Source organism: Brachyhypopomus gauderio, chromosome 6 (genome assembly GCF_052324685.1).
Source record: "Brachyhypopomus gauderio isolate BG-103 chromosome 6, BGAUD_0.2, whole genome shotgun sequence".
NCBI classification, from domain to species: domain Eukaryota; kingdom Metazoa; phylum Chordata; class Actinopteri; order Gymnotiformes; family Hypopomidae; genus Brachyhypopomus; species Brachyhypopomus gauderio.
The window spans coordinates 6,818,104-6,839,817 of record NC_135216.1 but is presented as its reverse complement, the minus strand read 5'-3'; the positions used below and the strand labels follow the sequence as shown (position 1 = coordinate 6,839,817).

Below are 21,714 nucleotides of genomic sequence, written 5' to 3'. Positions count from 1 at the left end.
TATTATATATATATATATATATATATATATATTTATATTATATATTTATTAAGGATGCACCGAAATGAAAATTCTTAGACCGAAACCGAAAATGAGGAAACCAAGGCCGAAAGCCGGAAAACCGAAACACGGAAATACATTATGCCAGTTTATTAGTAACATTGGATTTTTGGCTAACCCTCACTAAAATCAAGGCATTGCTTTTCAAAGAATAAATCAACTACAAATTTTGATTTGAAAATATTTATTTAGCACTGACATTACAGTAATGCATATTATAAAATAAAATAGTGGTGGTCCGTTAACGGCGATAACGCTGACAAGGGGCCGACCACTAATTAAATTTAACTCGCTTGCAGACCGTTTTTATCTGAGAGGATAAATATATGTATTTTATACGAGTTAAATTTAATTATAACTGACTGGCCTGAAAGATAAATATAAATTCTCATAAAAACGTGACGCGAGTTGCAACAACATTAAACAGCTCAGGTAAACACGCTGAGAAATGTCGTCTGCCCTGCAAAACATAACGGGGCTCAATGTGCTCTATTATGGAGTCAAATTAGGGTCTTTAATGGTGACGAAAAAAAATATCGCAAATATAAGATTAGCATTTTGCATTTACGTTCCTAATTTGTTTCTGCAATACTTTTCCCTCTTTTGCGTTTCTTTCTTTTCTTTGCGTTTCACATTTTATGTTGCTGCTTTTTTTTGCAATACTTTCTCCCTTTTGCGTTTCTTTCTTTTGTTTGCGCGTCACTGCTTTTCTTTGCGTCTCGCATTTTACGTTCATAATTTTTTTTTGCGCTTCTCTCTTTTCTTTGCTCCGGTTTTACCCTCTGTGTGGGGGCGGGGAAAGAGGCGTGGCCAAGAGCGAAAGGCGTGCTGTGAACGAAATGCGAGACGCAAAGAAAAGCAGTGACGCGCAAACAAAAGAAACGCAAAAGGGAGAAAGTATTTCAAAAAAAAAGCAGCAACATAAAATGTGAAACGCAAAGAAAAGAAAGAAACGCAAAAGAGGGAAAGTATTGCAGAAACAAATTAGGAACGTAAAATGCAAAATGCTAATCTTATATTTGCGATTTTTTTTTCGTCACCATTAAAGACCCTAATTTGACTCCATACTCTATTAGCCTACGAAATCCCACATCCTCTACGACAGAGAATGGCTGATCGTCTAAGGCAACGAATTCCATAATTTTTGGTGTAATGTCCTTTGCCTAGGCGCCATCACTGGAAAACTTTTTTGCTAGCTTTATCCAAATAAGCGCGTGCAGGTGGCGATTTTTGTTTGCGTCATCACAACACATTGTTTCGGCCATGTTGTTTCGGTGATGAAAGTATTACGGCCGAAAACCGAAAATGCAAATTTAAGCCATTTCGGCCGAAAATTTTCGGTGGCCGAATTTTCGGTGCATCCCTAATATATATATTATGTCCCTTCAAGTGGTATCGACATTTGCACTCAGTCCATGTCCACATTTACACACTCCAGTTCCAGGGATCCACCTGGTCCACGTCACATGCTCCAAGTGTGCAGGTCCAGCCCCTCAGCTGGCACCAAACCCGAACACCCCCACCAGTTCCACTCTGTCACCCCCTCCACATCCACACTGAGCTCATACGCACAGAATCCACTTCTACACACCCATGCTTCCCCACACCCACACAAACTCCACGTCCCCGTGTCACCACACAAACTCCACGTCCCTGTGTCTCCACACCCACACAAACTCCACGTCCCTGTGTCTCCACACCCACACACTCTTCACACACCTGGAATTGTAAAATACCTCTGGAGTGTTTAATCACAATAATATTTTAATAAACACCCAGTGAGTCTTTAGTGAAAACCAACCTAGTGTTTATACAACACCCAGCACTGGAAATACCTACGAGTATATCCGGGAGGTAAAGCTTTTAAATAAGTGGCTGTTCAACAAACAGTGAAGGTCATTTGTCTGTGGATATACCAGTAATGTCTGGGTTTTAAGAGTGAAGGTCTGGGACCAGAGCCCAGAACAGCACACGGTGCTAACATTAGCATGCCACCAGTTTCAGTGCAATACAGCGGGGGAGGCAGGAGAAACGAGTGTATGATGATGAACTGGTATTAGACAGAAGCAGGAATATCCTGAATAAATTATGACATCATAAAGACCAGAGAAACCAATTATAGGCCAGATTGCTTACTACTGCAGGTTATTTGGGTCAGGTTATAAATAGCACGAGTATTTCTTATTTTGAATAGAGCAATAGTTTGTGTGAACATGGAGAGAAGCACAGTTAAGCTAAAGTACACCATGGGACAAGACGCTGTCCAGGGTACTGAAGCTATTTTTTGTGCCCAGTTTAGGACAGTGAAAGGGCAAACCATGAGAAAAAGAATCAAGATGACAGCCTCACCCAAATCGGTCCGGCCTGGAGGTTGTGCTGAGCAGGCAGGCGTGGGAGAGAGTGTGGCCCAGAGCATTTATAAGCTAACCCCGCACACCCCCAAACCCACCCATCTAGCCTCAAACTATTAAGCCGATTTGAAGGAATGAAAAATCAGGGGAGTTTTACCTACCCTACCTGGCAACCTCACTATAGGATCATAATATTCAAGACAATCCATGTACACACAACACAAAAGGTGTCAGGCAAGGCATCAACAAAGACTTCATAAAGAAAACTATTTACCATATCCTGTAATGCCATCAGTCATAACATTACAACATAACATTTTTATCCCATTAACAATTTTGCATGCATGGTAGAGTTTCAGATTTATTCAGGTTCGAAATGGCTGGAAGAAAACAATTCCAATTTTATTTAGATCCCAAATGGCTGGATGCGATTTTGCCAATTACAGCAACAAATGGTATTTATATTTGGACTGTATGATTACACAAGACACGGGCAGTTGTGATTTTGGTTTTGAATTAGAGACACGCAGGCAATTACCTAGGTCAAAACGACATCCGAGATGCGAGATAACCGCGAATGATTTTAGATTTAAATGACTCTGGAGTAGTAGTGGCTACCGTCAAGTACAGTTATCCCGGACCAAACGCGCAGGACAAGCACACATCTTACGTATTACGCAGACATGTAAATGGAGAGAACATCTTCCATTAAATGCAGCTGTAATGAATATTAAAGGAGTTTATATAAGGAGTTATTCAGCAGTTTCATAAGACACGGATGCTGGGTGATGCTGGCGGCCAGTGCGGGTACCGGAGAGGACGCGCCACTCACCTGTTCCGCGCCTGATCCACGAGCTCCGTGTGCAAGACGTTCTCGTGCGTTCCGTTAAAATGAGACAACACCGAGCTGCAAAACTGTCGCAATGTCTCAAACTGCATTTTCTCCTCTTTCAGCACTCTACCTTAATGTTCCCTTTCTCCGGGGGGGGGGGGGGGGGTGTCTAGGTCCAGTGCGCTGCCGGCGGACCGCCGCCTCTCTCCTGGCTGCATTTAAGCCCCGTTCAGCACGTCAGGTTCCATATTTGCCCGCGTTACGAAGCGATCCTAGTCGGACGGAACCGCGGCGGGGCGGGCAGCGCTGACCCATGCTGTCCCCTGACGGCGTGTCCGCTTGAAGACGCGGGTGGGGACGGACGGAACCGGAGCGGCATTTTTACCCGACGGAACATCTGAAGCCACTTCCACTCAACCCTGCCATCTCCAAAAAAACACGAAGTGCGCTCACGCTCCGCTCGGTTCGGTCCTGCCGTCCAGTAGACCGTAAGGACGCGGCGGGGCGCGTGGCGGTGCAGCGCGCTAAGCGGAGAGGAGCGCGAGGCGGGGGTGTTCACTGGAGTGGGCGCAAGCTTGGATGGTGATCAATTTCAGAGGTAGGCGACTGCATCACCTCATTAATCAAAGCGCTCGCACACGGACCTCCACAACACCGCTCAGTGAAAGCATCTTTGCACATGAAATTAATGTTTTAGTTATTTTTATAGCAAATGCGTTAAACGGGGAGGAAAAGACCTAGTTCCGAATCACATCCGTATTGTGGGATTGCATAGTTCCTCTGTGTGTCAGTACAGGTTGTACTGCGCGTGTACCGACACAAACAGGACAAGTCACACCAACACAGGATGCTAAACCACGTTATCTACACCTTTCACCATCTTTATCGTCTTCCTCATTTCCATAAACCATCAATGCTTAAAACAACCCAAACATGCAAAAGCAGCAGGGACTTCACCCCCCCCCCCCCCCCCCCCCCCCCCAGGCATTCTCTCGCTTCGTCTTTCACCCTCGTGTTCTTCTCCTTCTGTAAACAAAAAGTCTTCAATAAGAAGTCTTGGAAAGTAAAAGTTGAAACTCCATTACCGGTTCACGGTCCAGCCCAATATAGGCGAATGTCTAACATGAGGCAGACACCAGCCTCTGGATCAACTAAACCAAATCTGTAAATTAGTCCAAAACATCACAGCTGCGCTCTCCCCAGTCATGAAGAATTCAGACAATTACACTGTATATTAAGATAGATGCACACTACATATCCATATGGGTCAGGTTATGATTAGATCTTATGTTGGCTTATACAGCTGCTCCAGTCCTGAAGTAGCGCATCATTCAGGAGCCGTGCGGGACCGGGGAACGTTTACTCCAACTCTTCCACATACCGTGGTTCTCTCTGGATTTTGGTTATACAGATGAGGTACAGAGGTATGGTTTCTATAGTTACTTCGGCAAGGATAGGCGCAGTATTAAGAGATGCGGTTTCTAGTTACTTCAGAAGGGTACTGGATAGTAAAGTAACAGCTTCTGTTACTCGATATGAGGTATGAGGATGTGAGGTATGAGAATATGAGGTAAGAATGAGTTAGCCTATGGTTTACAAAGACATTTTAAAGGGGTATAAGGTGATGGATTATGGTTTCTGTAGATGTTTCATAAAGGATGAGGCGATTGGTTAGGGTTTCTATAGGTGATGAGATACAGTCTATAGAAACCTGATCTAAGGGTATCAGGTGACAATACAATAAAAATAGTAGCAAATTTTACTCTAGTCTAGCGAATAGTAAACAATAATATTCAGACCAATAATTAAATCTACAAAATAGCAGAGAACATGGCTTAGATGATGGCGGTAGTGCAAGATCTATTGTATTCATAAAGCAATTCATGTGAGAAGAGAATCGTACAGTGAGAAGAATCGTACAGAGAGAGGAGAAAGGATGTCCCCCCCCCCCCCCCCCCCCCCCCCCCCCATTAAAGGACAGCATTGGTGCCATTAATGAGAACACCAGGACTGGGGGGTTCAGATGGTTCAGGTGCTCCGAGCACTGCTCTATATTTACATGCATTTTCCATCCCAATTAAACCCATGTACTCCATGTATCAAATTTCAAGTTAAGCCATATTCCCTATGCATGAGGATTAATTCCATCTGCTTTTAACCTCTATAATTTTAAATGGATTTATTACATAACAGTTTCATTACAAATGTTCTATGTAATTAAGCTTCATGTCACATTCCCATATACACAGGCAAAATGTGTATATACATTTCACAGCAACCAAGCAACCAACAGGGTACAATTAATGATCAGTTAATGGTACATTTAGAGAACCAATTACAATATTCAGATGGTGAAAATGACCAGATGGGAATGCAACTATCCGACTACCGCATCTTAATATAATACATTGAGAAATTCAGTTTCATATAAAAGCAAAGCATTTTCAAAAATAGGTTTATACAAACCTAGTGTTAATCCAACAATACCACATCAACAAATACAAACAAAAACACCCATAATTCTAGAGTAACCCAGTTACTCAAGTACTAATCTGTGTGGCATGTGTAGACTAGAAACCCACCCAGTCCCACCACTGCTGATATGACCACCACCCTCATCACCCTCCTCCTCCTCCCTGGTCGGGGTGATTTACAGCTCCTGCAGTGTGTGCTTCTCACTGGCTGCTGGGCAACTTCAACACTTCTAATGGTTTAGCTGGAAGAGTGTGAGTGTGGGTGGTCCCTCAGACTACTTAAACTAGTCCAGTGTCTGACGGGGCCTCAGCGAGACCCTGGCACAGAGCGTTAGTGCGCACAGTCATACACCTGGCACGCTCGTACCCATGGACACACACACACGCACACAAACCAGCAGCATGTGCATGCATGCAGATCAACCACACACACACACACACACACACACACACACACACACACACACCAGCAGAAAGCTGTTCTTTCTAAAGCTTCACTGCGGTCCAGTCCTACGCAGGCGGACCAGTAAGAACGGACACGAACAGCTCTCGTGTTATGCATGAACAGCCACGGTCATCTTCCTGGACTGAGACCAAGACTAGGATTGGATTAAATTGTAGTCCCAATGTTTAAATGCAGCTGGAAATTCCTTTTATGGTAGGCTTAGACTTCACCTGCTTCTGGTAAACTGGCCCTTAAAGCTTTAAAGCCCTCAAAAGTACCAGAGCTGTGAGGACTTATTGGCGTCCAACAGATGTCTGAAGGTCTATGAGAGTGTAAAAACTGCACGTCCGTGTGTGTGTGTGTGTGTGTGTGTGCGCGCGCCTTTACTGTGCATTAGTTGTTAATACAAAGTACTAAGCATAATAGACCCCAGGGTGAGAATCAGTCAGCAGTCCTAGTCTGTAGCTGCAGTCCAGCATAAACATGAGTGAGCTCTCCTGACACTAAGTAATGAATACACTGTTCAAGCCAAACTACAAAATAAAACCAGACGCGGGCTCGTGCTTCATCAGGGCTACACCAGTTCATAAAATCCCATCAAAAGGGACTGGCTAAATCTTTTTTCCTCCAATATCGGTCTAGCGAGAGCAGGACAGACCCGTTTGTGAACATGTCCATACATACATTCCTTTTACTTCATTATGTTAGTACATGAAGATTGGGAAGATGGAGAGAGAGCGAGAGAGAGGGAAGGAGGAGCCAGCAACCTTAGTCAGCCAATCAGGATGGAGCAAAGCAGTGATGAGTGGAAGAGAACCCCGGCTGTCCTCACCTGCTCACAGGAAGTCCGGCGTGGCTCCGTTCAGGCCCTCTGGAAGGTTCCCCCTGCTCTCTGGCGTCGGGGCCCAGGTCGCAGCCCTCAGCACTGCTGTAGAACCACTCCCCCGACTTGGTGAGGATTTCCTGTTGTTTTCGGCACAGGTTGCACACCCACATCACCTGCACACACGGGACAAAGGAGGTGGTGCTTCAGTGGCCCCTCCCACAGTCTCGGGACAGTGAGATGTGATTGGAGGAGCAGAAATGACACGAGAGCGAGGTGTGAAGATGCGTTCTTGGGTGGCCGGCAAGGGCGTGAGCGTTCAAATCAATTTTTCACTCCCCGATATTCTAGACATGCAGGATTCTGTCTCCAGTGCAGTTTTGCATCTCTCCTTATTTACATCATTCTTTGCAAGCACTGCATGAACCCAAGAATGATGCATGTCTAGCCTTACATAAGGGTAAGGGAGGCCATGGTCATTAAGTCACACGAGAGAGAGAGAGAGCGTGACAGAGAGGGAGAGCGACCACGTTTGCTAGCTCTATTCTGAAGCATCTGATTTAGTTTCATCGTTTACATTTTCAGAGCCATTCAGCTTGCTAGAATAGGGAGGTAATTTTAATAGAGCTTGAATGTACATGCTTTCAACTCCACTCTATGTCTATTTTCTGTGGTAAGGGGCTCAGTGAGAAATGCGAGAGCAACCCATTACAGTGCTGATCATTTATTTCTATGTAAATATTTGTCTTTGGAGGATGGAAAAAACAGCATTTTTTTTTAAAGATTGCGTAATGTATTGTGGACTCAAAATTTCAGCCTCTAATGTAAAGGATAGTTACTAATTCACTGCAGAAAAACCACCAAATACTGTCAAATGTATTTTAATAGTATTAATACTGACGTGAGCAGTTTGTGCTTCTCTTGCAAACACCACTGAACAGCGTGCCTGGCCTCGAGACCTGACCATGGTGATGATCGAACTCACTCACACACTCACACACAACTAGCCACGTGATCAGGACTCCCAATGACGAGTGAAGTGTGCCATCCTTCCTGAATTATCATCTTTGTCACTTGAAAACCAAAACGTCGGTATGAACACTCATTCTGAACCTTAGACTCCTACAGAAGAGTTTTTAGTGCAAAGCAAGTAGATGTTACTTTAGTATAAACTAAAAAATAGGCTAAACCGAACAGAATCCTACAATTACGTACGTAATAAAATCAAGATAAGGAGCTTATTAGTTGAACATCTTTGAGGTTTAACCGCTTGCTGCTAAAAGCGTACTAACAAACCGCGAGTTTCTTCATTTACGCAATAAAGTTTAAATAATACCTTGGTTTCTACTGCGGTAAGGATGTTGTATTGGGTATTTGAGCTATAATTGATGCATTAAGTGATTATAAAGATGCTAAAAGGGTAAGGTTTCATTCACAGGATCACAGAACAAACTAGGACCAACTATTTTTTCAAACTTTCGAGGAAGACAGCAGAGAAACGTAGACAGCCGATGCGTCAGTTCTAAGGGGTCATCTCAAAAGTACGAACATTTGAGCTAAAGGAATTTAGCTGGACCATCAGTACTCGTTGCAAAGACAACTGCAACCTTTAAGCCTACTTAAATTACACGTTTCACATCAAGTTGTTTAAATTAGAGAAACATTTGACCCAATTGTGTTCTCAACCTTCTTGACGTGAATCTAAAGCAAACATGACACTCAGTCATCGCTTATTTTTACATTTACACGCAACACATTTGGCTGACATCATGCAGAGCAACATTTCAGTCATGTTACAGAGGTAGGCAAGTGTATTAAATGGCATTTTACTCTTATTGGTATAAAGTAGAGCACTCACCCAGATGTGGGTTGAACCCTAGTTGCCTACAGGGGCGACAGCACCCATATATATATTTTTTTGCAAAAGTAATGTTACCTTGCTTTTGTGGGAGGGAAAAAAGACTTCTGTAGGCTTCTATAGGTTTCAGAATGATTTCGTTCATAATGAGTTTTTGGTTTTCAAGTGATTGAAAGATGGTTATACGGGACGAAAGGCACATTTCACTCGTTATTCGGGAAGTCTTATTTAGCTAGTGAAATGTGTGCTGAGCATTTATCATACACACTCACCATGTACAGGCATAAAGGCCAGAGTGAGACTCCCAAGTGTGACATGTGTAGATTCACAACTCTGTACTTATGAAGTTACATTTTACTACAGCTTTATTATTGAACTGTCAGAAATAAGAATTTTAAGTTTTCTGTTGTATGTTAAATTGGTTGGTTGTCGAGACTGGGCTGGGGGAAAATGTGGGCGGAGTTAAACATGTAACCCATTCAAGTATGAGCATTTTCATTGGCTGACTAAGGCCAGTAGACATGCTCACAAGCCATACAGTGAGATATTCATAACTGTCAAGGGCCTTTTGTGCAATCAATATAGACTGTCGGCGTTTACAAACAGTTAATAGTTAAAGTATTAAATACTTCTAAGATCCTTGCAATCAATGTTGATGCTTTGGACAACAGTAGTTTCAGTACGAACTGCCCTGATTGAGATCATGGTTCACACAGTATGCTGCTTTAATCAAAGAGGCTGCTGCAAATGAAACTATGTGGTTGCTGAGAATTTAAAATTGCATGTTGCTAGAGCTTTTTTGTTTTTTATTTATAAAAAGGTAGCTTATACCAGTTACCTCAACCATGTTTAGTCACCGTGCAGCGAGTACGATTTTAGTCATTGTGTTTAAAAACCTCTTTCTGTAGACACTGGGGAAGTAAAACAAAGTCGACAATCTTGGGAAATTTTCAGATAGTCCCTAATGACTCCGACCAAAGCGCAGGTGAACTCCTCTCTCAACGCATCTCTGAACCACTAATGGAACAACCGGTAATTTGCCAGTCCTGTTTTACAGTATTATACACCGACAACTTATTATAAACGTTAGGGATATGTCTCGGATGTCAAGCGAATTACCAGCCCGGCATAGTACCTTCTGTACGTTGTCTAGAGATCTGAAATGCAAATACATCTCGCGATAGCTTAGTAACAATTACGCACATTTATCTTAACCTAAGGAATATATTTAAGGATAAACATGTCGTGTCAAAGTATCACAAACTCGTTTCCTACCTATGGCGTTGGCGTGAGTCATTTTGACGCTCGATGGCGAGAGTGGTTCGGTCTTTAGAGCCACGGACAAATCCAGCTGCCTCGATTATTGCGCCAGTTATTAAATATTATTCCAATGGTCTAATTAAAAGAGCTGCAGGTGTATTCCAAACGAGCCCCGCTGATGAGGTCAGTCTGACGCTCTTAGGTCAACGTCAAAAAGAGCGCGAGCTGACGTTGCTCCAGGTTAAACAGACTAAATGCGCAACTGGCGGTAGACGTCATTTAGTCGCACGCGGTTGAGAGACGCTTGCAGCCCAGCCATACCAGTTATGTTTACATTATTAATCGATCCTCTTGACATCGGTTTGTTGCGATTCTTTTGCGTACTCCGAATAACAAAAAAAGGTTAGAGGGGTCTGCAGTGACAAAATTCCCGGTTCTGCAGCCGAGAGCTGATGACGTTTCAAAAGGGTCGATAAAGGCGGGAAATCGGTTCAGTGCATGTCTGCATCGTGAACCTGAAAGGAACTGTAATGCTAATCAAATAACGGAACAACAGGTGAGCAGGTGCGTTCTCTCCTCTCCTGTCCACCCATTTAATAACGTTCACATGTGGCACATGTGCATGGTGACCAGACACAAGATTCATGACGTCATGCAACCTGGACTGAAAAAGAACCTGGTCACCTAGCACTCCAGGGGCAACCTGATCCAGGGCCCCGCTGACCTGCGCAGTCATCCACACGGATGCTAAACACATCCCCTTGGTACCCATGACACCCAGCCTCTCCACCCAGTCTGGGCTGTGCGCTGACCTCCTCATGGCCCGCGCAGGCAACAGTCGACCCTGTCTGGTCAGACTGGTATTTCATACTGGTCCAGGAACGTGGCGGCCCTAATCCGGACTCCAAGCTGGAGCGGAGCGTGAGAAACTGGAGAAACCACTGGTGTGAAGGGCCTCAGGTGGCCAATAATCAATAAACCACGAACTGTGAGGGTAATACTTTGGGCAAATGGTGCATGAGCGAATATAAACCTCATACTATTAGATATGTTACGCCATGACACTACATATCTACCTGAACAGCCCATAAATGGACTTCATAACCTTTTGAACGTTCTACCACAGTAGCCGAACTGCTAATATCAGTGTTGGATGTGCAAAACAAACAAACAAAAGCCACAGACATGCTCATCTTCCAAACACTGGCTGCGTCTGGCAAAAAGAACCAGCGATTTATACACATACGCATGAAAGATAGTCAGAGGACGCACATCTACATGCTTTGCAAGTCACTTTAAGACCACTGTGGGAGTCTTTGTGAGTATTTCTGCTGTTGCACTCATCATTCTGTAAAAACATGAATTCCCTGCATTTAAAACAGATTTCAAAATGAAACTACAAAGTATTCATAAGTGTGTTCAATTTATCTGGTGCACTGTGATGAATGGTTTTAAGGCCGGTATGCAGAGCGTTTGAGAATAAAACTTGGCTTAGAGAAACGTGTGCAAACAAAGGGAAGAGGCCGGGGCTGGTCGCATACGCAGACGGGCTGGCGTGCAGCAGTCGGGCGTGTTGAGAGCGCTCGTGTCCTTTACAGGAAAAGACCTTTGTTATTCCTGAAATCAAAGACAATAGAGCTGTGAGTCGTGTCCAATGGTGTGCCTGCTGCACGTTAGTTCATTCACAAAGCCGGCAGCCAACGCCTTCGCACGCCAAACGAGCTGCACTTGTACGACTTGTCCTATACGGCGTTACAGAAACTCCTCCTCCAGCGAGGTTCAGGCACTTCTATACTGCGCAGTCCTTAAGAAACCGGAGGCAAAACTATTTGCACAGTACAGTCCAACAATGTTCTCCCAACACAATCTCGTGCAAAATGCATCTGCAACTTTAAAACGTATTCATTTCATTTGTGTAGTCGCTTAAAGTGTTTGGTTTAAAGTTCCAAGAACGGGGTGGGGAACACGCGAACGGGGAGGCTACGATTCCAACGCAGGGCGTCTTGCGTACACACACACACACACACTCGGGTAAAAATCAGACATGCAATTCGATTCAAATCCAACAAGGTGCATGTCGTACAGGTGCAAAAAATCAGACCGGCAGCAGTAACACTAGCATGCCAGCCTCTCCTGCATCCACACCCACGCTAAACCCTACACAGTGTGCCCACACACTGCAATATTCAGGAGCTAGGAATAACAGATTAGTCACCGATTAACAATTGACCAACTGTAACGTCATTCTCGCTCTTCCAGGAGGAGAGGAGGCAACACGGTGGTGTCAGAGCATCTGCTCCCAGTTCAACTCCACAACTGGGCGAACTGGTTACTTCGGCCCAGTCTTACACGCTTTAGTGAAAGATGAACGGTTTTGTACTTTTCCGGGAACTTTTAAACGGTCCTGGCTCCGCCTCTGCTAAAGGCACAATTGCGAGGAAAGGACTCGACTTTTTATGCCCTTGTGGGAGTTATTTAGTTCCCGCTACCGAGTGCCTTTCCACGCTCAGTCTATCTACGCTGTTGACGACACCAGGACTGCTTAATCTTTCTCTTTTCATCTTGATTTTAGTGCAGACACATCCCAGAGGAACGAAGACCATGTAGAACTTTTGTTATCGGCTTAACACGATGCATGCAATTGGTAGCTACATTGCTAAATTCCTGATGTATTCTTTGATTAGTTTTGTGAGCTGTTTTTGTTCATTTTTAACTATTTTGTTTCTTTTGAAGTTTGTTTGTAGTAAACCTATTTGTTTGTGTTGTTCCAATCCAGAAACAATCTGGATATGTGGAGTATGGTTTTAAATGACATGTCCAGTCTCTACTGATAACTCATGGGTTCCCTTAGGGTCCAGAGGCCAGGGTGGCCGCCCTAAGGTCAGTGGGCTGAGGTGTGTGTGCGTGTATATATATTTTGAGGTGGGTCCTAGATTCCTAGAATTGGAAGATGCTAATTAGGACCTTCAGTTCTAGCTTCCTAACAGAGGACAAAATTCTCCTCGTATTTGATAGAATATTTTTGTTATTTTAACCAAATACGTCACCACGGGTTCCCAGCTAAGTAGGACAGTGGGGATTATGAACTCCAGAACACAAAGATCACAGATGCACACAAAGCTGAAGGGATGTTGAAGGAGCTTTTTGCACTCGAGTATTTGAACATCAGAACAGAAGTGGACAAGCCTTCCAAACAGTTTGCTGGCATGTAACTGCAGTTATACAAATCAGCACCTGCTCCTAAACCCCCCCCCCCCCCCCCCCCCCCCCACCTGGGCAAATAAAGACTCACTAAACTCAATAAAGACTCAGATCTCAGGTTCTTCACAGCTGCAGTAGACTGAACAGGTCTTAATCACTGCCCTGTTTTCAGATCTGAGGAGTTTATGGGCACTAGTATACAAAGACCACACAGCTTTCCAATTTGGGTATTCCCTGATCTTCCCATAGCCAAGAGACGATTAAAAAGCAGTTTAGAAGGAAAAAAAAAAGAATAAAACCCAACTTTAAACATTTAACTATGAAGAACATAGCAACTGGATTTCGTTCAGTAAAATGCTTAGAAAGGAGAGCAAGTGTAAGAGCCGCCCACAGCTCAGGGAACCTGGACCCGCAAGAACTTGGAAGCATCTTGAACAGAAATATGCTGCCACCTGGTGGAAGTGTCAGAACTCGGATCCTCTACAGACTTTGAATCGTTTTTCTAGACGCACAAGTTTCATATTCTTCCGAGCTTAAATGAACACGCTCAACCGCACAGCTCCATTGTCTGGTGTCAGACGTTCGACTGAGAAGCACGTCACGCGTGCAGTTAGGTTCAATACCTCACGGACAGACCAGTGAGGGCTGGTCATTACAAAGAAATAACGCACCGCAGCAAACCGACAAGCAAGCAGAGAGAAACCATCATGCCATTCGGCAGCATCAGCTATCGGACCCCCTCGCGCTTTTGTACCGAGACGCATTTATAACAACCAGCGTAGCGTGAAGCGTCAGTGGGGCGACGGGCAGCGACGGCTCGGGCGCACAGTTCGTGTACCTTGTTGGAGCGCAGAGAAACTCGGCCTCCGCACCGAGCGCAGAACTTGGTTTGGCAGTAAGAACAGACATGGCCGCATCCGTCGGCGAACTTGGTTTTGTGGCAGATCCCGCACACGGGCCAGTCGCTCTTTGGGTCCTGGCCCTTCGGAGCCTCCTCGCCGATCTTCTTCACCTGGTCCTTGTACATCTCGAACTGCTGGTGCAGCTTCCTACACAGAGCACAGAGGGCAGGATTACACGTCGACCTCAGGCCCGGCGCTGGTCCGGTTACTCAGCCCGCTGGCCCCGGTGAGCTGGGTTACTACGCCACGCTGCAAGACCTTCAATCTGCCAACATTTCTCCATGTGTGGGTAAATGAATAGGGCTCATAACCACACATCACTTAGAGCTAACAGTTAATTACCCCCTTTCCTTTGAGCAAAGCTGGGTTTTAGGGGTTATTATTATTTTTTTTTTGTAAGCAGACATGCAATTACAGATAAAGCAAGTAAGTTCTAGTTCTCCTAGAACTTGACGTCTGACATGTGGTAGCTTGGGAAAAAAATCTAATCTGTCAGTTTTAAAACTACGACAGATTAGACCCAATTGACAAATTAGACCCAGTTGTAAATTTCAGCAAAGTTTGGATGTGCACATTCTCAGCTCAGCAGCAAGCGAACTGGAAAAGGTGGCGGCGGGGGCGGGGGGGGGGACTTCATGTCAGCCCTGATCTAAGAGGAGGTTTAAACCACTGCCCAACTGCAGTCTCACATCACTAATTACACTAATAAGGGACCAGACCTCGGCATTCGCTGCGTTTACTAAACGGAGGCCTCCAGTGAGGGCCCTCGATCAATAGCCCTCCGAGCGGAGTGCAGACTCATCCCATCCACACTGGTCCCGCCTCCGTTCCTCCCCCCCGTCTCAGTCCTACCTCACCGATTGGTGCATTGGGCTCGGCGCCGCTAAAAACCGAACGAATCAAATGGTGGTGGCGCGTGTGAGGGCTGCACCTTTGCAAACTGCATTTGTTACACATTATAAAGAACATCCATTAACTATTCATTCAGTATAGCAGAATAAACCAAACTTAACACTGGGAGACAATTTAGCCACAAGATGTTTCATATTATTCACACAGAAATGAATTGCCAGAGTGAGTTTAGCATGTAAAGAAACTGAATTCTGTAATGCAGAGTGCTCACATGTCCTAACCCCTCCCTGGCTCTGACGGGTCTGAACGGACTAATGACGTGTGAGTGGAGGCTCAGGGAGCATGTGCAGTGGGTTGTGGGCCAGAACCCTCGTCTGCTATACTTACTCGGGCTCCTCTTCGGTCGGGGACTTTGGGTGGAGCTGAAGAACATTACTAACCATCTCAGAGAGAGAAAGAAACTGATTCCACCTGTTTAGAGAAGCACAATAATGTCATCAATCTGGAGCAAAGCCCGTCTACTCCAGGTCGGGTCACACCATCATAAAATCCGTCTCCAAAACCCCTCTCACTGTAACCCGTGAAGTGAAGTACCAGTCACCACCCCGTGTCTGCGCTACCTGTCGAATAGACCGTCTTGGTCAATATTTCCTGAAATTCAATGTTAATATGTAGTAATTAGGGGGATTTATCAGCAAACTAGTACACCACAGTATCAGATGCATCACAAATGGCCAAATCTAGTCTAGTGTCTTGACACTTTACATATGTGAAATCTGTCTGATCAGGATGCGATTTAGAGCAGTGATGATCACAGCGTTAGACGAGTGGGGGTAACAGGAGTCCGTATGTTAAAACAGTGTGCTGCGTAAGAACAGGGTGCGTGTTCAAGCAGCAGAAACATCAGACGGGCACACTGTAGGGTGAAACGCCCATCAAGAGAGCACAAGGAAATCTCACACAGCAGTCATTTAAAAGAAGGTCAATGTGTTCTAGCCCAGAACCTCAACGCAAGCAGAGAGACAGGAACAGGAGTAGTGCAGGAAAGTGAGGAAGACTCTAGTGGGGCGAGAACCCCACTCAATGATGAAGAGGATTCAGATGAGGACAAGCTGAGTCAGACCAGTGACGCATCGGCTGGTGGCCCAGACCCATAGAGTGGAGTCGGTTCTCCATCTAGTCCAGTGTGGATGAGTAAAGGTGGACCAGCGAGCCCAGTGGCAAAAGACAGGACTGAGATTCTCGTGATCCAAACACCACAGAGCAAAGAAAAAAGAGGAGGAAATGTCCACACCCAAAGCATTCTGGGAGATGAGTTTATACTTACTTGGGTGATTGGGCTTTTGGCTCAGGTGGAGTTTTCCTAAAAGAGAGATTTTCATAGAAAATAGGCAAAAAAAATGCAGCAAATCAAATTAAATAATGAAAAAGCATGAAATGAGTGATTAAATAAGACACAAAACACAAACATTTGAGTGAAATGAACGCAAGCAAATATTTTGAGTCAAGTCAAACTTCATAAACGAAGTCGTGGTTTTCAGCGGTTTCTGCTGTGGTTGATGGAGAAGCTCTGTAATGCACGGGGCTAAAGTCATGTTACTAATGTGAAGGGTTGTTGTCCCGGGGGGGGGTGTAATTCCACAAAGCAGGATTTCTGTTCAAAAGTTGGTTGTAAGCAGGGAGTGTCGATGTGCCTCAACTCTCCTCCTACTGGACAATCCTGACTCAAGTTATCTTCTAGCTAAATAGAGAAACCCTGTTTTGTGGAGTCCAAAGCCACACAGAACAAACTACACAATGACCCGAAGAGCTGGGTGTGTTCAAACCTCGATCACAGGATCATCGGTGTTGTTTATTCAGACCCACAGGCCGCTGATGGCTTCTGCCTGCACAAATCTCTCTTCTACCTCTTCAGATTGTTTAGGGAGCGTATGGGGCAAATCTCTCATTTTTCTAATCAGACATAGCTCACCAAGTCATGTGCAGACACAGGTTGTGTGTGTGTGTGCACGCTGACTCGACTGGCAGGGCAGCAGAAAACAGAGCTACAGTGAAGCAGCACCCCAGATATCAGCAGACAGAAGCGCTCTAGTTAAAAAGCATTTGGTTGAGTTTTCCCTGTTCATTTTCTCATATTCTATTTAAAAATCGACTATAAAGATCTAAAAATCTTGACATTAAACAGCCACCCTCTAGAACGCACTCGTTCCTCAGCAGGAACACTGGGTCCTCCTATGGTGTTGGAGTAGCGATACCCAGATAGGCTCGGAGGACAAGTGGCAGGAGGTAATAACTTCTCTGCAACCTCCTTCTCCTCCATTTAAACATCACAGACGGTATAGTCTTCACTTCTTCCTGACTGAGGGTGAATAAAAACATCATAACGGCTGGCAATGTTATCAGAGTAGCAGTGAGCAGAGACTGGTCATCCACTACACTGCTGGCTACCATTTCTTTCAATTTTCTAAAATGAAGAGTAAACAGATCCCACCCCATATAACGAGAGTGGCGTGAAGCATGTTCCTGAAAGACGACATATTTCTCTCCGCAGCAGAGGACAGACGAACGCCTACAAGCAGTCTGTGTTTACAGAAAATGCTCCTCAGACTGGACACACTGTGCCGAGGTGTCATACCACAGGCTGTCTCTCCCCTGAACAAGATTACACCGTCACCAGCCAATCAGCAGGGCATGTTTATTAAAAAAAGTCATAGTGACCAACCAGCACAAGCCCACTGAGCTACTGTGGACTGCTCTAAAATTACAAGAGACCAAAATAATTCAAAAGCAACCATGTAAATTATACTGTACAATACACTCACCGGCCAATTTATTAGGTACACCTGTCCAACTGCTCATTAATGCAAATGTAGAATCAGCCAATCACATGGCAGCAACTCGATGCAATTAGGCATGTAGACATGGCCAAGATCTGCTGCAGTTCAAACTGAGCATCAGAATGGGGAAGAAAGGCGATTTAAGTGACTTTGAACGTGGCATGGTTGTTGGTGCCAGACAGGCCGGTCTGAGTATTTCAGAAACTGCTGACCTACTGGGATTTACACACACAACCATCTCTAGGGTTACAGAGAAAGGTCTGAAAAAGAGAAAATATCCAGAGAGCGGCAGTTCTGTGGGCGCAAACGCCTTGTTGAAGTCAGTGGGGAACCGTCAGGGCCCTCTACGCCCTCTCAGAGGGCCTAAAATATTCTTAAAGCATTATATATATAATTATCCAATTTTATTTTATCTACTTACAGTTTGACATTCGACATCTAAACAATTACAAAAATATAAGCAAATAAAATATTCACCCGTGTCTATTCAATCTGTGTTGGAAGGTGAGGGGTTGAGTGGAAGCCTGTGAGCCTGTGTCTCCCCCTATCAGGACTGTGATGCCCGCTGTTCGTTTACAGAGGGCCTGGCAGTTATAATTCAGCGCAATACCAGTTTCAAATGACAGCAAAATTGACCAATCATATCTTCTCTCTTAGTGGGCGGGCTTAACTGTATGATAATTTCCGCCCGCTGTGGCGACGCTAGCTGTCGTTAGCACCATCGCTAGCTAGTTTCGATTCATCCCTTTGACGTCCTCGTGCGCGTTGTTTACATATTCCGCTTCCGAGAACCACGGAGCTGTGAACCTTATTTTGTTTGGAAACTTATTTTGCTTAAGATGTTATCTAGTACAGATATTATTGTTTATTGCGTTTTTAAAGCTGTACTGTCGTCTCAGTTTTTCTTTATTTAGTTTATTAAGAAAGGAAAAAAAAAATTTCGGGGGGGAGGGGGGGGGGGGGGGGTAGCGGGCCCAGGTTTAAAGGTCACGGTTCGCTACTGGTTGAAGTCAGAGGTCAAAGGAGAATGTCCAGACTGGTTTGAGCTGATAAAGCAGCAACAGTAACTCAAATAACCAGTCGTTACAACCGAAGCATGCAGAAGAGCATCTCTGAAAGTACATGTCAAATATTGAGGCGGATGGGCTACAGCAGCAGAAACCCAAACCGGGTTCCACTCCTGTCAGCTAAGAACAGGAAACTGAGGCTACAATTCACACAGGCTCACCAAAATTAGACAATAGAAGATTGGAAACGCGTTGCCTGTTCCCTGGAGTCTCAATTTCTGTTGAGACATTCGGATGGTAGGGTCAGAATTTGGCGTCTACAACATGAAAGCATGAATCCATCCTGCCTTATATTCAGGCTGGTGGTGCAATGGTCAGAGGGATATCTTCCTGGCCTTCTTTGGTACCAATTATTGGTACCTATTAGTACCAATTGTGCATTGTGTCAACGCCACAGCCTACCTATATTGTTGCTGACCATATCCATAAAGCACAGCCCACAAATCTGCAGCAACTGTGTGATGCTATCATGTCAATATGGACCAGACTCTCTGAGGAATGTTTCCAGTACCTTGTTGAATCTATGCCACGAAGGTTTAAGGCAGTTCTAATGGCAAGAGAGGGTCCAACCCGGTACTAGTAAGGTGTACCTAATAAAGCTGTATGTGAGTGTATAAATGAATCCAGAATTCACAGAGTGAACCACCGTGAACTATTGAGGCTACCAGTCTTAGACGAAGACCTTTATAATCCCTCGCCGCATTACAGATCGCCATACGCGTGAGATCAGGCTTGGGGAGTGCATGCGAGTGTTTGGAGGCGTGGCATCAGACATTATATATAGATCCAGATATAGTTTAACATCAGCCAACAGCACTAGTGGCACAACACCCATGTATACCTGGCCAATCGTAAACCACCATTCACGTATAAAACATGTGAAACTACATGCAATTGCAGTAAAAAACACACAAACTGAGCAACAAAATTCCACCCTGGCCGGTGTGGGAGCCCATGAGCTCAGGGTTTAGTCGTGTGTGTGTGTGTGGCTCCGACCCGTACCAGACGGAGACTACCCGGCCAACGTTAGAGCAGCCCAGCTGTCCAAGGCATGTCCATTTAGAGCCTTTCTAGTCGTCCCATCTCAAGAACCCCTTCTGCCCTCCTGAAGATCGGCCTAGGCATTAGTCACACTTGTGTCTGGTCCAAAAGCAAAAATGTTTTTTCTCCCAATACTCAGTAGTTATTTTCCCCCCGAAACAGCAAACAAATGTCTGATCTATTTAGAACTGCAGCAATTAACAGACAGGGTTGGCCGTCCTGAAAGTAAAGCTAATCTTTAAATGGTAGGCAGAGCTTTAAACTGAACACTCTCCTATTTAAGGTGAGATTAACACTACAATGAATCTGGGAAATGGGGCCCTGGATTTTACGAAGGCAAACTTAGCATTGCAAACACAGATGCAAACAGCCTCCCTCTACCAACATTGAGCACATCAGACTTCCTGCACAGCACTGTGTAAGGACCAAAACACCCCACCACCACAACGACGATGACCATCAGGACAGCTACGCACCAGAGGCTCATAGGAAAATCTACGCAGAAAACAGAATTTGGTTGTGGAATTCATCAGGTTCCAGAATAACGTTGCCCAGGTTACGAGTGAAGGGTTTTGTCTTACATCTGCAATACTCGTTAGGTCATATTGCAACATTCTTATATATGCAGACACAGGGACGAGTTGGTTTAGATTAGTCTTAATCAGGCTACTCGGTTAGTGTCATACTTCTGATATTTTAGAAATTCAAGGAACGAGGTCTTTGGCAACTTCCCCTCAACTCTGTTGCAGAGGTGTGGCCAAAATAAATGAGGAAGGGAGCAGTTTGGGTGAGTGAAAACGCAGGGTGAAAACCTTCTTTCACTTCCTGACCACCAGGATGGAGAGATATGCACACCAACAGACTTCAAACCAGAGACTATGAGAAAGCTGCTGAAAGGGACTTTTTTGGTGAAAACCAAAAATAAACAAACTCTCAACTGCCAAATCCTGACCAGATAATATGAAAATGCTGCATAAGCTAATAGGTTAGCATAAGACGGCATATTTGTGGATGAGTTGAGAGCATTCTGGTTTGTTTGGGGTAAGGATTAGCGAAGATATACCGCTTCCCTATTTGTTCTTGAAAACTGGAGTAACATTTATACTTCATTGCGAGTGCCTCAGAGGAACGCTCACAGTAGTGAAGTCCATAGATCAGTCAAGTCAAAAGTCTTTAAATTATATGCAAGCTAATGCATCTCAGGATTCTCTTCTGAACACACAATGTGCCCAAGTCATGATCATTTCCTCAGACAGGATCCCAGGGATTTTGGGGGAGTGTCTTCAGGTGCGAGGACGAGTCGTCAGGTGTGAGGACGAGTGTGGTTAAACCCGTGAAGAGTGGAGCAGTGTCTCATGTGTGTCAGTGGTGCGTGGCTCTAGGGACCACCTGTATCAGCTCACGAGAGGTAAAGGTCATTAGCTGGTGAGCCGAGTCAGGCACATCACATTGTGCCAAGCTTCAGGTGCCAAGCACTGGAATTCAGTTTCACTTTACTGTTGAAGTGTGACCACCAACACCAGCAAACAAACACTTAGTTAAATCAGGTGTGTGGCATGTCTCAGTCTTAACGATCAATCAAACTCTCTACCACATTACACTTTTACAACAAATCCCCCATGCTCCTGCTTTAGCTGGGGCCAATTCCCACATACTAAAACCTTTTAAGAATGGACACATTTCCATTGGTGTGCGATACATACAAGTAGTT

At 44.8% G+C, this 21,714-nt stretch overlaps 1 protein-coding gene across 2 annotated transcripts in view; it reads right to left on the bottom strand.

Moving 5' to 3' along the window:
- rims2b (regulating synaptic membrane exocytosis 2b) overlaps nucleotides 1–21,714 on the bottom strand; it is a 104,499-nt gene that overhangs the window by 71,498 nt on the left and 11,287 nt on the right. The window contains exons 3-6 of one of the 2 annotated variants that reach the window (XM_077008358.1): nucleotides 16,386–16,421; nucleotides 15,446–15,529; nucleotides 14,143–14,353; nucleotides 6,995–7,161 (exon numbers count right to left, since the gene is read on the bottom strand). In XM_077008358.1, coding sequence (XP_076864473.1) covers nucleotides 6,995–7,161; nucleotides 14,143–14,353; nucleotides 15,446–15,529; nucleotides 16,386–16,421 — 498 coding nt within the window. The remainder of the gene's footprint in view (nucleotides 1–6,994; nucleotides 7,162–14,142; nucleotides 14,354–15,445; nucleotides 15,530–16,385; nucleotides 16,422–21,714) is intronic. The other variant, XM_077008359.1, reaches the window with a different exon arrangement.